General features: G+C 38.3%; 1 protein-coding gene and 1 pseudogene across 1 annotated transcript in view; one reads left to right on the top strand and one right to left on the bottom strand.

The window, feature by feature from the left end:
* Positions 1-18,925, top strand: part of Pawr (pro-apoptotic WT1 regulator) — a 109,741-nt gene that overhangs the window by 48,636 nt on the left and 42,180 nt on the right. The window contains exon 4 of the mRNA XM_004623753.2: positions 18,156-18,287. Coding sequence (XP_004623810.1) covers positions 18,156-18,287 — 132 coding nt within the window. The remainder of the gene's footprint in view (positions 1-18,155; positions 18,288-18,925) is intronic.
* LOC105742298 lies at positions 5,859-7,892 on the bottom strand (annotated as a pseudogene).

The following is an 18,925-nucleotide window of genomic DNA, read 5'->3' as shown; positions in this document are numbered from 1 at the left end:
GCTCCGAATGCCTTCAGGGCAGGTTTGGCTGGCTTGAGTTGTGGGGATGGAACCACCGCAATTTGAGCCTGACGGCTTTGTTGAAGCAGCCACTTAAAGAACTGAGCTAAGGGGCAGGCAGGCCCCCTGGTTTATTTCTTTATTTTTTAAAAAATCATTTATTTATATATTTGGTAGAGCATCTTGATATACAGCTCAGTCTTGTACCTCCAGTGCTGAGATTCCCAGCTGGCTCAGTGTGCCCAGGGGTGGGGCCAGCAAGGTGTTTGGTACGAAGGATTGAAGCTGGTTCAGTGTGCTTTCCAGGCAAGTGCTTAGCCCACCAAGCTGTCTCACTAGCCTAATAATAATTTCTTTAACAGTTTTCTGGTTTTGAAACTCCCAACTACCTTAAGCTGGTGGTTCAAGCATTATTCCACAGATACATAAAACCATGTTGTCTATGCAAAAATGTGAACTGTTCTGTACTTGGGAGACTAATGAAGAGCTTCGGCCAAATTGAGGCTCTTCTGAGTTACATGGTGGGGTCCTGCTTCTCCCCTTCCCCCGGAGAGGTGCAACTTCGTGTACTGTTTGGAAATTGTCATCCTTCTGTAAGAATTATTAGGGCTAGAATTGTTTAAACTAAAATTTATTGGGAATCATGGAAATTTTAAATTTTAGTTTCCATTTAGGTGTCAGATTTTCTTTACCTTGGATTTTAGGTTTTTTTTGTTTTGGCGGATCCGGGGGTTGAACTCAGGCCCTTGCGCTTGCCAGGGAAACGCTTATTCCACTGAGCCATCTCCCTGGCCCGGATTTCAGTTTTTAAGGTGAAAATATTGCTTTTTGTTTTTATTTATTTTTGACTAATTAGTACATGTTTGTGGTACATAATGATTGTATTCACTGAAGGGAATTGGTTATGTATACATAACACATTTCAATTCCTTCCCCTCCTTTCCATCCATCCTCTTTTATTTTTTCAGCATCAGATTTATAAGACCGTATAAAGTTACTTACTATGCATACAAATTAAAAACCAGAGTAGGCCAAAGAACATATATTAAAAAAAAAAACAAAACGGTAAGACAATTATACTGAGTCAGGATATACTTTTAGATACATTGTAGTAGATTACTCTTTTTTTTTTTTGCGGAACCGGGGATTGAACTCAGGCCCTTGTGCTTGCCAGGCAAGAGCTTACTCTACTGAGCCATCTCCCTGACCCCTCTTTTTCTTTTTTTTCTATTATCTTTTATTTCATAATTTATATGTTTTTCATATGAGAGATACCATGTAATATTTAACTTTGTCTGAACTATTTAATATTCTGGACTCAAAGTGCATTACAGTGAAAATAATTGTTGCAAGCTAAATAAAAAACACAAAAGTTTTCTGTCTGCTCACAGGTTTTTTTGTTTAAAAACGAATCATTAAGTTTTTCCCCTTTTTTAAAAACCTTTGAAGAAAGGGACTATTTAAATATCCATTAATTGATAAAGGGAAAAGGAAAACAACTGAGGTATGAAGAAAAGGAATGTTTGTTACCGAGTGTCCTATTTATATCTTCACCTTAAAGTGATTTGGTCCACAGTAAGTGTGTCCTGAACACTGAAGGCAGGTATGTAAATGAATACTTCATGATTGTCATCGTTAGGCATATAATTTGATCTCATCTATGTAATGAGAAAGACATACTATTATCATTCTTTAGAAAGGTTTGAAAAGAATGCTGTGTAGAGCATTTTTTAGTAAATGTAAAAATTAAGATAAAATTAACTGATTATCTGTGGCTATTTTGCTTTCTCATTATAAAAAATTGCTGTTTTGTCCTTAAAATATATGAGATCAAGAACTTTGAATCCTTTTAAAACAAACTAAAAACCAGTGATATAGGACTTTGGCAACTTAAACAAATCTTAAATTTCAATTATAAAGAAGAAAAACCACATAATAAGCACATTTGTGAGGAAAGAATGTTTTCTCTTCTAAATAACTGTTGGATGTTAATGTTTGATTTGACAGATCAGAATCAATAGTGTTATAGTCTTAACCATTTGCTTCCCACTAAATTGTCTGAGTTTATAGAGAAGTACAGACTAAAAATGACCAAAATATCTGTTCATGTAGGAGTTACTAGATTCTTTTCCATTAAAATATTTTTCTCATGTGGTCAAAACCCTCGCTGCCCATTTAGGTACTGCTTTATTTTTCCCATATAAAATTCTGATATTCTTTGACATTTCAAAAATAAAAGTCATTTAATGATAAGTATATAGTTTATTCTGATCTACTTTTCCCTCCATAGTCTTTTTTTTTTTTTTTTTGCGGAACCAGGGATTGAACTCAGGCCCTTGTGCTCGCCAGGCAAGCGCTTATTCTACTGAGCCATCTCCCTGGCCCTCCCTCCATAGTCTTGAGCCATAAATAGAAATAAACCTTTTGAGCTGACTTACTTAGTATCTTGGGTTTAAAGTTGGTATTATGGGTAAGTCAGTTTTATGATTTTTTTGTGAGGAAGTTAATTTTTTAAAAAATTTGTCTTGAAAAATCACAGTTGGTTGTGCTTGAGCACTATTCCAGGGGTGAGGTAGGGTTCAGCTCTGGTAGAGCATCTGCTTGATGTGCAAGAGGCCCTAGGTTCAATCTCCAGCACCAAAGGAACAAAAATCCAAAGCCAAAAAAACGAAAAAAAGTTGGCAGTTATACGCCCCATAAGCTTTTGAAGGTCTTATATCGTGCCTGTTTTTCCTTTCACATGGCATTCCTATGGTCACTCAGAAGAGGATGGGAGCTGGACATTTTATGGCTTTCTGTTTGTATAAGTTGTGACAAGTCAGGAGACAACCAGTTTATATTATACCTTTTATGTATTTTCATGCCTTCTTTGAATATTAGTATGTTGGCTCAGATAATCTGCAGGGTACTGTTAAAGTAGACAAGAATGAAGAGTGCCCGTCTATGAATTGGTCAGAATCTGCCTTCTCCCCTGCTTGGTGTACTTCCTTCTTTTCTGTCACTGACACAGTGAGTACTATATGCTGATCACTTGCAAGCAAGGTACAAAGTGAGGCAGACACTGGTTCTTGTTCAGTTTTGTATAGAAGTGAAGATTGTCTTAAAAATAAGATTTGCCTTTGTAATGAAGAGTGTGAATTGATTATAGTTTGAGAATACAACAAGAAAAAAAAATGAAGGTACTTTGTTGAGCCTTTAAATAATTTTTAAAAATCTTATGCAGTTTATTTTATTCTCAAATGAAGACCTAGTCTTTTTTTTCTCTTTTGCTTGAGTTTTTGATCCTAATGCAGGATTTGTATTGCTGTTACCTTAATAACAACTTGCTTTAAAAAGGTTGCCTATATTCCAACACTAGGTTTCAGTAATATCAGCTGTTATAGAGTAAGTTTTGTCTCTCCCACATTCTTGTGTTGAAGCCGAAGCACCAGCATAATTAGATTGGGAGGTAGAGCATTGAAGTGGTAATTAAGGTATAATGAAGTTTTAAGAATAGGACCCTAATCCAATGTGACTACTGTCAGGGGAGAGGCACGTAACAGACATGCCCTACATGCACTCACACAGAGAAAACATGCTGAGGACTGGCTGTGAGAAGATGACCATCTGCAGGCTGGAGAGAGACCTCAGGGGAAGGCACACCTGCTGCACTTTGATCTTGGACTTCTGCCCTTAGAGCTGTGAGAGTATAAATTTCTGTGGTTAATTCACAAATATGTGGTATGTTGTTACAGCAACAATACAAACTGTTACAACTATCTTACTGTCTTACAATTCTCTTAAATCACTTTTTTAGCCCCCCAGTCTTAAGCTCTTTTTAAGTCTTTCATTTCTTCCATGTAATATAGATTCCTAGAATAATACAGAAGATTTTAGGAAAAGCTTATTTTCTTTTATGTAGCCTCATTTATTATGCATGTGTATACTGAAGATGTTTTTGCTGATTGTATTTTATGAGCTGAGTTATAGTTTTGTTCAGTTTTTTGATACAATATGTGAAATATTTGCTGTATTTGAGATATTATTTTATGTGACTAAATAAATATTTATAAAATAGTATAACCTAGTGCTTTACATTATTGGTATTTCAGCTAAATTGTTTTGAGTTCAAATTACAAGTTTGTAATTATTAGTGTGTACATTTAAGCAAGTTGCTTAATTACTTCCACATGTACAAAGTATGGATAGTAATAGTATCTGTTTTATAGGTTCATGAAGATTAAAGTAGTCTGAAAAGCTCTTAAGAATTGTATTTAAATTAATGTGAGTGGTGTTTTCTCTAACAATTTAAAAAAGTTATCAGTTACCTTTCTGTATTATTAGTAAAACCTAGAATTAAGGGCACAGATTAAGTTTAATTTTATCTTGTGAAAATTAAAAATCAACCCAACATTTAATAATGGTTGTGTTGTGTGATAATTAGATAAAATTAGGATTAAATAGTCTTTACTTTTTTTTGCATTTCAATGTCTAATACTTTTTTCCTTTAGTATCTAGCAACTGTCAGTGTAGTAGGATATATAATTAATTCTCCCAGCCCTGTACTCTCAGATGTCACCCATAGATACTCACAAGCTGTCACATGGAACAGTCCTGTTCATCAAACTATTCCAGGACTGATTTCCTTCACTGTGCACTACTGTGTTTCTACCTAATCAGTCTTTTTCTCAGTCCCTTCTTTTCTGCATTCCATTAATACTTACATTCACAGTATAAGAGCGCTTGAGGAGGCGGCTCTTTCTTGACCGTAAGGTTGAACTGTCTGCCTAGACCACAGTGTGATTTCACATGTGGACAGAGGAGGAAGTTACAGAAGATAGGAATTAGTTTTTAAGGCTTAGGGTCGACGGAGGTGAGAGAAGTGGAAGACTGAGGACTAAGGATAAGCTGTGAAAAGAAAATAAGGGGTCATTCCTTTCATGAGTAAGGGACAATCCAGGCAAAAGTAGATTATTTTACTTAGTATTTCCTGAGTATGTATAGTATGCCAGCCTCTGTGGTGTTAGTTGACATTCAAGGCCTGTTTTAGTGCATTTTATATAGGCATAAACTTAAGTTTCTTGTGAGAGAAACTTAAAAGTGGAAATATAGTAAACTTACATATGTTTTAATTATTTACAAATGAAAATACAGATGGAGAGGATAAACATTGAAGGGGACAAAAATTTAGATAAGAACATAAAGCTTCTTTATAGTGGCATATTCCCCTGTAATGAATATATATCCTTAAGGAGAGAAAAAGGCTGGAGATAAGTTGTACAGACATTAAACTTTTTAAAAGGATTTGTCCTATATAGAGTCTTGGCATATGGTTTTTGGCTTGATCTGTGGGAACTTAATGAGGATTCTCAACTTGTTCTTCTCTAGGATCCTTTTTACTATTACTTTCTGTTATTCAGTAATAGGTAATGATGATTTGACTATGAGAAATTCTGAAGGCTTTTATTAAGTCAGCATTCCCTCAAAAAGTAGTAAGACACAATAAAAATAAAAAGTTTTTGGGTTCCTGTCTATAATCTTTTTAGACCCAACTTAATATATCTTTTAAATTTATTAATCACTACTTCTTTATTAGAGGACTTGAGATGGATGGTGATCTGTATTGGATTGGCGACCTATATAAGGAAACTGTACTTGTTCAGTGTTGGAATGTGACTTTGCTGCATTTATAGGGTGTTGCATTTTTCTTTTGGGTTAGATACAGTAACCATTTATTTTGTGGTGCTGGGGATTGACCCCGGGACCTACCACATACCAGGTAATTGCCCTCACACTGAGCCAAATCCCCTCCCAGAAAAGGGTTAGATGCTTAGATACACTGATTTTACTGGCCTAAGGGGGTCTGGGAAGAGAAACCCTCAGGAAAGTCCCCCTTTGCCCCACCCCACCCCCGCCTTTGGGGGTTGACTGTCAGCCCTGAGCCCCAGCAGCCCAAAAGCAGTGTTGAAGAGGTTGATGGGAGTAGAGTGCTGACCACGAGCCCATTTTGGGGGAAGAGGGCCTGGTCCCTGGGCCTGGGCATGGCCAAGCCATGGGGGCCTCTGGCTTCTGAGGTCTCAAAGCCAAAGACAGCTGTCAGTAATGAGGGTGGATTTCAGGCCCAGGGACTGCAACAGTTTGATCTGCATCTCTGGCCCGGCCATGGCCAGGTCCCTGATGGTGCTGGGACCTAGGACCTCTGTCATCTCCATTAACTTTTTCATCCCTGTTTCCACCAGCTGCTTGGCCTTGCTCACTTCTAGCTCCAGCTGGGCCCGGGCATAGATCAGCTCCTGCTCTTGTACTTTCTGTATGTGCTGGAGCGCAGCATCTGTCTCAGTGGCCAGGCCCTGGGCCTTCACCTTGGCCTGCAGCACGAAACTTTATCCTTCAATCCGTGCAGCCTCTGCTCGTGACTCAGCCTCAACCTTGGTGGACCCAGTGCTTTCTATGGCTATGCTCATGGCCTCAAGCTCCAAGAGTTGCTTGCAAGCCTTCTTAGCTTCTGACTGGTCTAGGATCTTCTGCCGTTCCATCTGTCCATGGGCTTCTTGCTCTAGCCTCTGAGCCTCATGTTTGGCCGCTGCCTCCTGGGAGTTGGTGGCAAGCTCATTGGCCAGCTAGAAGCTGTGCTGTAGGAGGTCCTGGGTCCGCTGGTCCACAGGCTCCACCGACTGCACATCCACACTGCTGACCACCAGCCCATTTTGGGGGAAGAGGGCCTGGTCCCTCGGCCTGGGCATGGCTAAGCCATAGGGGCCCCTGGCTTCGGAGGTCTCAAAGCCAAAAAGACAGCAGCATGGATGATGCAGGCTGATATGGAATCATCAAAGTTGACCGAGGCCACAGCTCCCCCGCACACGGGATGTGATAGCCTTGCAAGTATCACCCATGAAGTCAGGCACTGAGAAGAGCTTGGCCACCTCCTGAAGGTTATTGCAGTTGTTCAGTTCAGAATGCCAGTTGTAGGCAAGCTACAGCTGCAGCCTGGCATGATCCTCAGTCTCGATGGTGATGACATCTGTGAAGAAGTCAGGCCTGAACAGCAGCAGTACTCAGCGGGCCTGGGAATGTTTGGGCCGCCCTGCCAAGAGATACAGCACAGTGAACTGCTCCTCAGGACCCAGTGACGCCAGTTCTGGCCCAAAAACCACGTGGGCCTGCTTGCATGGCCACATTGTGCGGCACATGGTAGTGGACCACATGGGTCTTCCTCCCAGTGGCGGAGGGAGGAAGGGTACTTGTAGTATCCTTTATGCCCCTCTCAGCCAGGGGGGTCCTGCACCTTGCTCAGCAGCTCCTCCACCCCAGGAAGCAGCTCCTTTTCCCATGAGACCTCATCCCAGCCCAGCATGTAGGTGCTTCCAGTCACAGCATGCCCCTTCCCGGTCTTGACGTCCTGCACATAGATGCCCTCGTTCTCATCCAGAGGGATGGCCTGGTGCTCCTGCAGCCACCTCCACCTTGGCCAATGGCATGTACATCAGGGGCCCTTGGATGAACCAGTGGTCCCCAGCCTGGTGTGGGCCCTCCGTGCCCTCCTTTCCCTTCTCCAGGGCCAACAGTGCCTTCAGCAGCAGGGTCTGCTGCTCAGACAACACATGCATGTCCTCGATGCCTCACTCCAGCCTCTCACCAGGCTGCAGGAAAAAGGACTTCGTGCCCTTGATGACACGTTTCTGTCCCAGCTGGTTCTTGCTGTGTGGTCCCACTGGGTCATCGGGGGCCCAGGGTTGTGATGGGCACAAACCCAGTGCCTCCTCGTGGACATCTGGCACATGGGCTGTGGTGTCCCGTACTGTAACCAGCCATTCCTCTCCAGTGCGGTGGGCCACTCTCCACTAGTCCTGGAAGTTCTGGAGAGCCCGGAGGTGCAAGGCTGTCTTTTTTGTAAGGATCTCTACATCCACCATTTTTGTGAGCTAAAAGGCATAATTATTCCTCAGAGAAACTAGAGAATGCTGAGTTTTGTTTTCCTGTATTGTTACTTAGGTGAATTTAGATTCATTTCCACAGCTTTTTCTGTGGTTTAGAATTTCATTTGTACCTCAAATCCCTTGCTTCAGTGTGTACACACAAATATTTCCAAATTCAATTGCTATTCCCTCTCATTTCTCTTCCTCCTAAATATTTTGCATACATGAATGAGAAGTCAAGAGTCAGTTTGTTACTGCTTTTGCCACTTTCCAATGTATATTCCACTTGTGCTTACTCTAGGCCTGCCCATAGTCCGTTCACATGTGTATTTTCTCAGTTTCTGCTGATTGCTAGCCTGCATAGCAACAGCCTTTTTATATGGTCCTTATTTTTTAAGGTCCTATCATACCACTAGCAAATGTAACCAGTAATTTTCTCCAAATTTTTATGTTAATTGAAAAGTATTAAAATAATTCTACAAAGAGAATATGTTAGCTACAAATGGCCAATGTAAAAACGAATAAAAGGGAGAAAACTAATAGTCATTACTAGATACTCTTAATTTAGGATGATAAAAAATAAATGTGCCTTGATGATTAACACAGAGAGATTAGTGGAACAGAATAGAAAGCTAAAAATATACCCATATTAAAATATATAATAAAATAGCATTCTCACTTTGCATTGTTTGAGACAGGGTCTCAGTATGTAGATCTGGCTGAGTTTGGCATTAAACTCAGAGCTGTCCTCCTGCCTCGGCGTTCTGAGTGTGAGATTACAGGCGTCACCACCATGCCCACCTAAAGCAGCATTTGCACCGACGTGCGCAGTGGGAGACGTTAGTCACACAACCCGTGGCCAGTGTCACAGCTCTAGATTATTCTGTGTATCTGGCTAGAGCAACTTCTTATTATGGAAAATAAATCAGTATATTTTAACCTCACTATGTAACAGATGAGATAAATGTGAGATAGTAAAAGTTAGCTAAAATGTATTTTATAGACTTTGAAGTGGGGAACACCTTTTCTTAGTTTATATAAAATTGAAAAATCTCAAAAGGAAAGCAAAAATTAAAAGATAAACTTAAAGACAGTTGCAATACCTAATAGACAAAAGATTATTATTTTTTTTCTTTTATGTATTTGGTACAGGGTCTTACTACGCAGCTCAAACTTGTAATGATCCTTCTGTTTTTAGCCTTCCCAGAGATTACAGGCATGTGCCACCATGTCCACCAGGACTCCATCGCTGTGTGTCCCTGGGGGCAGGGCCGATGCTGCATTTGGTGCTGGGGATGCTGGGGATCGAACCCTGGTCCTTGTGTTTGCCAAAACAGGTGCTTAGTCTGCTGAGCTATCTCCAGCCCAAGATAATTATTCTTATTATACAAAGAACTTTTATCAGTGAACAAAATGAATATATAAAGAAATGTGTGTCAATAAAAATATGACAAACATTTTTCTTCCTAAGACCCAGTGAAATCACTATTTACTTACCCAATATGTTTGGAGAGGGTTCAAAAAAGATGGGTAAGACAACTTTGTTTATAACTTTTTTTTTTGGAAAATTGGCAGCACATGTAAACCTCTGTAAGAATTAGAGACCATAACCAAATTAAATCTTTTTTTTTTTTTTTTTTTTTTTTTTTTTTTTTTGTGGCACCAGGGATTGAACGCAGGACCTTGTGCTTGCTGGGCAGGCATTTATGCTGCTGAGCTATCTCCCTGGCCCCAACCAAGTTAAATCTGATAGTATCCTGTGGAATTATTTTACACTGTAAAGGTGCTTTAAAATGAAGAATGAGATTTTGTCTTTTTAATTTCCTGCCTTTGAAGGGTTGTATTCTCAGGTGCTTTACAAATAAGATTTCTTTTTAGCTACAGTTCTTTTATGTTATTTCAAATCTATAGAGGCAGATACTTCAAGTATATTCCCAAGTTGTTATAAAGCATAGCTAATTTGGCATGTTGAAATCAGATTTGTTGCAAATGTATAAAATGAACCCAAGTGTGTAATAATTGTCTCGAACATTCATGTATTTTAATTGATTTCCACTTTTTAGCTTAAACATGTATAGTAGTTTTATAATAAGCATAAGAGAGACCCAAAATACCCCTTTTTAGGAACTTAATTGGGAATGATTATTTATTTTGTCTGGTTCTTTTACAGAAGTTCCTGTTAATTCGGTTTTCCTTTAACTTTCTGTTATGTTATGAAGCTTTTTTTTCTTAATCATTCTACCATAAATTTGTCTTAGAATGAGTAGAAGGTGAGGGAAAGCTCGGCAGAAATTGATGACAGAGTGGTGAATTCTAGAGAAAGGAATAACAAAAAATGAAAAGGATATTATGAGGAAAGCTGGCAGATAAAAATAAAAACAGCAGTACTAATAGGATTGACATGGTCTTGCTAAAGAAAACAAGTGGAATCTACTAACTCCCTCAGAGGCTTTCATGGCTGTGAACTTGCATTTTGGAAAACACAGATATTTAATCCACATACCTGGTTTGTAACAATCTTTGCCAAGATTGTTTACTTGTCTTTTAAGGATAGCTGACAGTCATGCTCCTTGAGCCACATTTTAATGATTTGTTGGACATACATACAGTTGAACTTTCTTGACTACTTGAAATTCCTATTTCACTTTAGTTTTGTCCTTTATTCTGATTTGTATGTAAAGGTTATTTGCTATAGTGCTAGAACTAGGTAGGGAAGTGTTTATATGTTGCAAAAACGTATTGAAAAGCTGTAACACCTAAGGAACTTACATGGAATCTTTGTGTTAACATGAGATATGCATGAGGCACTTCAAATGAAAGAATATTAGTATTTAAAAAAAACTTTAAGATTCTGAAAATTAAAGATACAAGCATAAGGAAAAGTAAAGAATTTTGTGAATTGTCACTGTTGTTGTCAATTTGGAGGTGAAATTATTGCATTCATTTGTAAGGTTCATTTGTGAAGGAAAACAAATATGAAGAGTAAAGACTATGAAGCAGTTTCTAGCTGAATTCTTCCAAGAACTAGAGTCTGTGACATATTTTAAGCTCCCAATGTAAGGTATCAAATCTTGGCTTAAGCATTTATGTTAAGATTAATTTTAACAATTTTTAGTGTTTAAATTAAACATTTAAAAAGAGCAGTTTTTGAATTTTGAGTCTACATAGTTTTAGATAAATAATAGCTGTGGAGAAAAATCTTTTCAGCCCTGCTCTTGAAAACTTATTATTTTTTAATGTATTTGGTACAGGGTGTCACTACACATTTTGGACTTGTACTGATCCTCCTGTTTTCGCCTCCCCTGTGCTGGGATTACAGGTGGCACCACTCCGCCCGGCGGTGGGGCTGGCATGTGGTGACAGGGATCAAACCCTGGTCCCTACACTTGCTTAGGCAGGTGCTTAGTCCACTGAGCTACCTCACAGGCCTTTGTTGAAAACTTATTACTGTAAATGAAAGGTCCTGCAGAATATACTTTTATATATATTGAAAGTATTAAAAATTGTTACTATAATCTGTATGAAATGCACAAATGAAGTTGGTTGCTTTGTCTTGTTTTGCTTTTTGTTTTCTATTTTTTGGTGCTGGGAATCAAACCCATGGCCTTGTGCTTGCCAGGTGGGCACTGTGCCACTGAGCCTTCTCCCTGGCCTGATTACCTTTTCTGAACTCCTGAGTTTTATGGACTTCTGTTCTGTGAGATAGATAGGAAAAAGCTTCCTTAAAATCAATCCTTTTTAGTTATTTCATTCTATGAACTTGTTAAGCGTCTTGGTAGATTTGAAACCTTTGTTGGATGTGGTAGTAATGAAAATCTACCTTTAAATTACTAAGTCTACCTCCTCATTGGACATACATGTGGCATGTGTGTCGGTTAAATTTACATGTTATTCTTAAGTTTACTTCCACGAAAGTGTTCATAAAATTAATCTTCTGATATCATAAAATACAATTCCTTTTGAGGTCTTTACTTTCACTTGGTATAGTAATTTTCAGTCTTTTTCTTAACTGGTCAGTAAGATTTTTACTAGTTTTATTGTTTCCGGAAACCTGTTTTTGGTCTGTTTTGCCCATTATTATTATTTTTTGGTATAGTTCACTCTTACTTTATTTCCTGCTCCCCTCTGTTGGCCATAGTTTGGGCAAATTTGCTGTTTTCATAGCTTTTCAAGATAAAAACTTCGTAACTTGAGATTTTATATTTCTAATAAGAATATCCACTATAAATTAATTTAAGTATTTAGCTGAATATCAACATACTATATTTTAACATTTTGTTGAAAGATATTTTCTACTTGTAATTTCTTTGACTAAAGAATTATTTAAAAATTTAATTTCCAGGGGACAATCACTGGTCCCCCTCCTGTCCCTCCTCTCAGACGGGAGCTTTTTTTCTCTCAATAAATATATTCTGCTCATGAATTTTTTTTTTTTTTTTTTCAGTTTCCAAATATGAGAGGGTTTTTCAGGCTTTCTCTTATTTTCACTTAATTCATTAGTGGCTATAGAAACTTCTTTGTATTATTTCATTCATATCATATAAATCTTCTTTAGTATATCATTTATGTAATTTATTTTTAAATAATATTGACAGTATCATTGGGTTGGTTAAGACATCAGTTAATTCATAGGGAATATACTGTTAAGTATCAATTTTTTGTGGTTTTTCCTTTCAAAAAATTGTTATTAATAAGTTTCCAGTACATAATATTACGGTCATTATGGGGAATTCGTACATATATACATAACATATTTCAGCTCTTTTTCCCCCTTTCACTCCAGTCCCTTCTTTGCCAGCATCAGATTCATTTATCTTATGAGCCCTTATAAATTAATGATTGTACATCCAGATTAACAATCAGATTAATAGGGCCAAAAAATGTGAAACACATAAAACAGTTACACTAAGTCAAAGTGCACTTGTAGAAACATTGCTCATGCTGAATTACGTAACTTTTCTCCTCTTTTTTTCTCATCTGTCTTTTACATTGCACTTTATATATTGATTTTTTTTTTTTTCATGTGAGAGGAACTCTGCAGTGTTTAAGCTTATGTATTTGATTTACTTCAGTTGATGTTATGGTCTTAAGGTACATCCATTTTCTTACAAACGGCTCAAGTTTATCGTTTTTGGCAGAATAGTATTCGGTTGTGTATAAATATCACAAATTCTTTATCCATTCCTCTTGCTGAATATATAGGCTGTGTCCAAGAGTTAGCTATTCTGATTTATACTCATAAATACAGATGTGCATACATCACTGTGGTATATTTTTAACTCTTAGTGAATACCTAGAACAGGATTAGCTTAGTTGGGTCACATGAAATTTCTGTTTTTAGTTTTGTGGAGAATCTTACTGATTTTTGTAGTGCTTGTACCAGTTTGTACTCCCACCAACAGTGAAGAGTTTCTTTTCCCCCATAGCCTTATTAGTGTTTGTTGTTGATTTCCTGATGGTAGCCATTCTTTCTGGAGTGCTGTGATATCTCATTATTGTTTTAATTTGCATTTCTCAGATGGCCAGCGGTGTTGAACCTTATTTTTAAAAAAATGTTATCTATTGGCTTTCTTTCTCTTTTTTAAAATGTATTTGGTTGTTACAGGGTCTCACTATGCAGCTTGGACTCATAGTAATCCTCCTGTCCTCAGCCTCCCTAGCAGTAGGGTTACAGGCATGGACCACCAACCCTGGACTCTGTGGCTGCTCAGTCTGCCCTGGGGGCAGGTCTAGCATGGCTTGCACTTGCCTAAGCAGGTGCTTTAGACAGCTGAGCTATCTCATTGGGCCTCTATTGGCTTTTTGTTACTTGTTCATCTGAGAACTGTCTGTGCACTTTAGATACCCATTTCTTGATAGGCTCTTTATATTTGGGGGAGCATTTATTTTTACTTATTTATATGTTCTAGATATTAGTTTTTTGTCTAAGGAGTGTCAGACAGACATTCTTCCCATTTTGTACGTCTCTTTCATTCTGTTGGTGGTTACCTTTGCTGTGCAGAAGGAAGCTTTGTAAGTTGATGTGATCCCATTGTTGATTTTTAATATTGTTTTTGTACACTACCAGGATTTTGTTTCTAAAGTCTTCACATTTACCCATATTTTCAAAGGTTTTAACTACTCATCTTCCAGCAGATTGTTTCTGTTCTAATGTTTAGATCTTTGGTCCATTTTGTTTGGGAACTTTGCCTCTGGTGACAGATAGGAATGCGGCCCTCTTTCCTGCATGAACATGAATGTGGACATCTTTTCTGGAATCATGGAACAGATTAAGTCTATTAACGGAGGTACCACTGCACCAGCACATCCAATTGCCTAAAACACACAGATAGACAAGAAAAATCAGATAAACACCAATGTAGCTATAGTGAGGACCTCAGTACCCACTGTCACAAAGGAATAGATCAAGTTGACCAAAAAAATAAATAAATAAAAATCAAAAAACCAACCTTCAAACAAATGGACTTAACAGATGTCTGCAGTGTCGATGCAACATCAGTAGACTATACATTTCTCTCAGAAGCACATGGGGCTTTCTCCAGCTGCCCACATACTAGCCCATGAACCATGCTTAAGTAAATTCAAAAGAATTGAATTGTTCCATGTGTGTTACCAGGCAATATGGCAAACAAACTACAAATCAGTGGCCAAAACTGTATGAACACACACCGATTAAATGTCTTCTAAACAGTCAGAGGGCCAGATAAAAATAAAGAGTAAATTAGTTTCTATAATCAAATGATAATGCCAGTATGACATACTGTGATGTACAGTGAAAGCACTACTAAGAAACTTATGGACAGGAATTTACACATCAGAAAAGCAGCACAAGCTCAAATAAATAAGCTAATGATGCACCTCAGGTATAACCCCAGCTGATCTGTTTTACAGCTGCATTTCTCCCTGAAGGGCACTAGAGTCCACCTTTTACTTTGTCTGTGGACTATGGTCTTCCTTCCTTATGAGTTAGGAGCTGGACAGAAAGTACAAATTGTCTCTTTTTTCCATATTGTGTTCTGCCTCTTTAGTTTCTCTGTAAACTTCATTTTTTTCCCTGTGAGATCTTTCCTGGGTCCCCGTGATTCACCTCCTTCCTTTTCTTGCTCAGTTTGTTATTTTTCCATTGTGTGGATTCCAGATATTGGAGAGGCTGAGTTGTTGTGCTTGCCACTTTGCTGTTTTCTTGGAAGTACACAAATCTTGTCTTATTTTTTAAAGCATGTTCTGCCTTTGTGAATTTAATGTGTGCTCTTGAATAAAAAGCATATGTATATTTGTGTGTGTGTGTGCATGTTATACCTCTGAAATACATACTTAGGTCCCTGTATACTCTTATTTTTGTGGTATGGAATATTCTGTAAATTTCAGGTCAAGTTAGCCAGTGCGATTCAAGTATTTTGTGTATCTATTCATTTTCTGTCTACTTGTTCTATCAGGGATTGAGAAGTGTTGAAATCTCCATCTGAATGTGTGAGTTTGTTCATTTTTTTTAACTTCTTTTTGCTTCATTTAATGTGAAGCTCCTTAATTTCGAATCGCCATTTTTGTTTTATTTTCTGTCTCCACTGTACAATTATACATGTTAGATGTATTGATATTGTCACAGATGATTTTAATTTATGTATCCCTAATGTATGAACAACTTAAAAATATAGAAAAATGGACTAGAAAAGTCAAGATATCTTAGAAAAAAGTAAATGACTGAACCGTAGAAAAAGGCACTACAATTTAAGAGATACTTTTTCCTTATCTATATTGTTGGGGAGAAGTCCTTAAGTATGAAATTTGTATGTGGAGAGAAAAGCTAATGTCATCCTGGCGTGAATACAGAATAATACAACCTTCAGGGAATGGAACTTGGCGATATCTAAGTGACATGCTCACTTTGAGCCAGCCACTCTGCTTCTAAGAATCTGTCTAGAAATCACACTGTACCTATTCAAAACTTCTAGTAGTTTTTAATGTAAACAGAACTACTAACAATTCAGATGTTCATCCGTAAAGCTCCAGTCAGAAGTTGGTACATCTATTTAATAATGTTCCACATAGTTAAAAAAGAGTGAGGAGACATGATACTATTGTTAAACATGATACTGTGTATTGGTTTGAGAAAGGTTTTTAAAAGTTCTACAGTTTTTTTTTCTAATCAGTAATTAATACTTTAGTAGCATTTATTAGAATTTTTTTTGCCTAGGATATTATTTTTCATAGGATCAAATTGCCTGTGATGTTGTTTATTGTTTCCATTTTGTTGCTGGTTCCTATTAGTCTTTATTCTGAGTTGCTATATGCAGATTCTTTTTCCAAAAATTGCTGTGACCAAGATGTATTTTTTTTTTTTCCCTGTATTTTAGGGAAGGGTCTCCAGGGTGTTCAGAGTCTCACTACTAGATCGGACTTGTAGTGATCTGCCTATTTACAGCCTCCCAAGAGCTAGGATTAGAGGTGCATGCCACCATGCCCAGTCTCAACTGCAGTCTCAGTGCACCCTAGGGGCAGGGCTGGCGCAGCATGCCTGGGGATCGAACCCCTGGCTCCAGCTCCTGCGCCTGCAAGCAGGTGCTTTAATCCACTGAGCTGTTTGGCTGTCCCCCAAGTTGTATTTTTATCCCAACTAATTGTTGCGCTGTACTGTCATTCTAAAGTCATTTCGTGCCATGCAGGAAGAAGCCTTTTTTTTTGTTTTTTGATCAGAGCAGATTCCTTTCCTTACCACATGATCTGTGAGACTTCAAGGTCACAATGTTTGTAAGCTAACATGTTGTGCTGTGGATCCTGGCAACGCTCTCGTTTCCCAGGTTAGAGTCAAGAATAGTTTAGACTCACCACACTCACAGGAGCAGCAATTTTTCTTACACTGTTTCTCCAGGCCTCAATTCTTATAGGTTGATGTAATGAGCGAAGGACAGGTTACAACTCTGTTGTGGCCTCTTTTGCATTTCAGGGAAGGACCCTGAAAATTTTCTGGAATCTCAGTCTGCTTATACCTTTTGTTTACTCTTCTGTTCTGCTCCTGGAATTTCTCTCTACATCATTCTGATGTATGACTCCATCTCAGACAGATGCATCTTTCCTATCTGTCATTGTAGACTTCATCTTAGACTTGCTGGTTATCAGGTGATCGTTGCCACACCCACTACACTCTCTTCTCTTCAGCTCCTCCAGTGATGGCTTGGTCTGAACAGTGGCCCTCACATTTTTCTTTTGTGCACATTTTATAAGCCCTACTGCCTTCTTTGCCATAGCATGTTTTGTTGAGTGTTTTCCTAAACAGCCTTCAGAGACTTTTTTGGTCTCTCATATAACCCTTCAGGTTAGCATATTGGTCAGAAATGTGTTGCAAGGAACAAATAACCCACTCCATAATAAGTAATCTATCTCTGTCCCTCACACCTCTCCCCACTACCCTCCTTTCCCCCTTTTCTCCTCTCTCCGTGTGTGTGTGTGTGTGTGTGTGTGTGTGTGTGTGTGTGTGTGTAGAAAGTCTGGAGATAGATAATTTCTGGTGTTGATTTAGTTTTTTAGCAACCTTCTAAGCTTTTTAAAAATGTTTTCAGCATCAGAAATTCTTTTATTTGTATCTATAATGCCAAATTATGTTTTTTAAATGAACTTTCCAAGTGAAAATATTCTTCCTTTATAGTCCTTTATATTTTCATAGGCTGTACTAAGCCAGAAAATAGCTTTTATGACTGAGTTACCTGTGTGTGTCTTGTCTTACATATTAGACTAGAAGTTCCTTCTTCATAGTACACCTTTTGTTACCCTTTGCCTTAGCACATTCATGGCGGGGCTGTAATCTGTATGTCACTGCCAGGGAAGGTGGGTCCTGAGCCACCCATGGTGTGTGCCTGACTCTCCCATGCATGACTGTCTCAGTTCTAGCACCAGTGGTACACGGTGCCTAACGGGGCAGTCATGCATAATCCCAGACGTTCAAGCCTGCAGGAATGTCTGAAAGTAGACATAGTTGGCTTACTTAACTGCTGAATGGCTAGTAAGGAATGGGTAAACATCCCTGCAAGAAGCCTTGTCACTGCTAATTAGAGCTTGGAGAAAAATCTAGTGCCAGATAGATGTGTGCATGCGGAGATACCAGTGAAGCTAATATACAGGAATTAAATTTTATATTGATGAAAATCTGTATTGTGTGAACTAATTTCTAAATACACCAATGTTTTTTTATTGCTATCAAATGTATTTTCTTATGCCGCCAAAACTGCCATATGTAGAAGTAAAATGGAAATGTCTTCCTTTTAGTGCTTAGATGAGTATGAGGACGATGAAGCAGGGCAGAAGGAGCGGAGAAGAGAAGACGCGGTCACACAGCAGAACACCAGGCAGAACGAAGCTGGGGGCCTACTAGAGCCGGGCAGTTCCCTTTTGTCGCAGGTGAGTATTTGAAAGTTCCAGGGAGTTACTGGTTACTTTTAACAATTTTGAAGTTGCTGCTAGCAATTTTTCCAGTCTCATTTTGACAGCATCAGCTTCTTTTAACCTTTGAATGGTTTTTCCTACATCCAAATATTTTCTTTGGGAGGAGGGTCTTTTTGAGGCAGGGTCTCACTGTGCAGTTCAGGCTGGCATAGAGTTCACTTTGTAGCCAGGACTTGCAGTGATCCTCCTTTGTCATCCTCCCAAGTGCTGGGATCATGAGCATGGGCATGCGCTGCCATGCCAGCTGCTCTGAGTACTTTTTAACTTGATCAGTGTTTTGCTCTCAGTTCCTGATCACTGAATACTTGTTAATTGACTGACTAGCTGATTTAGGTAATATCAGCTGTAAAAATAATCAAGAAAAGTGATTACCTTTTTACTGTTGAAGTAAATAGTAAGTTGAACTGACTAGCTACGTCTGTTCTGGATAGATTTTTGAATTGGAAGTACAAAGCAGATCAAAAGTTTAAGAGATTTTTTTTTTTAGCCCAAGTCAGATGTTTAAACAACATACAGTATTGTTGTATGTTGAATTGCCAAAATATTGAATGTTGAATTGCCAAATACCTATATTTCTATGTAATTATATTTTA

This window comes from Octodon degus, unplaced genomic scaffold (assembly GCF_000260255.1).
Source record: "Octodon degus isolate 3935 unplaced genomic scaffold, OctDeg1.0 scaffold00004, whole genome shotgun sequence".
NCBI lineage: Eukaryota > Metazoa > Chordata > Mammalia > Rodentia > Octodontidae > Octodon > Octodon degus.
This window is presented reverse-complemented; position numbering and strand designations above follow the sequence as displayed.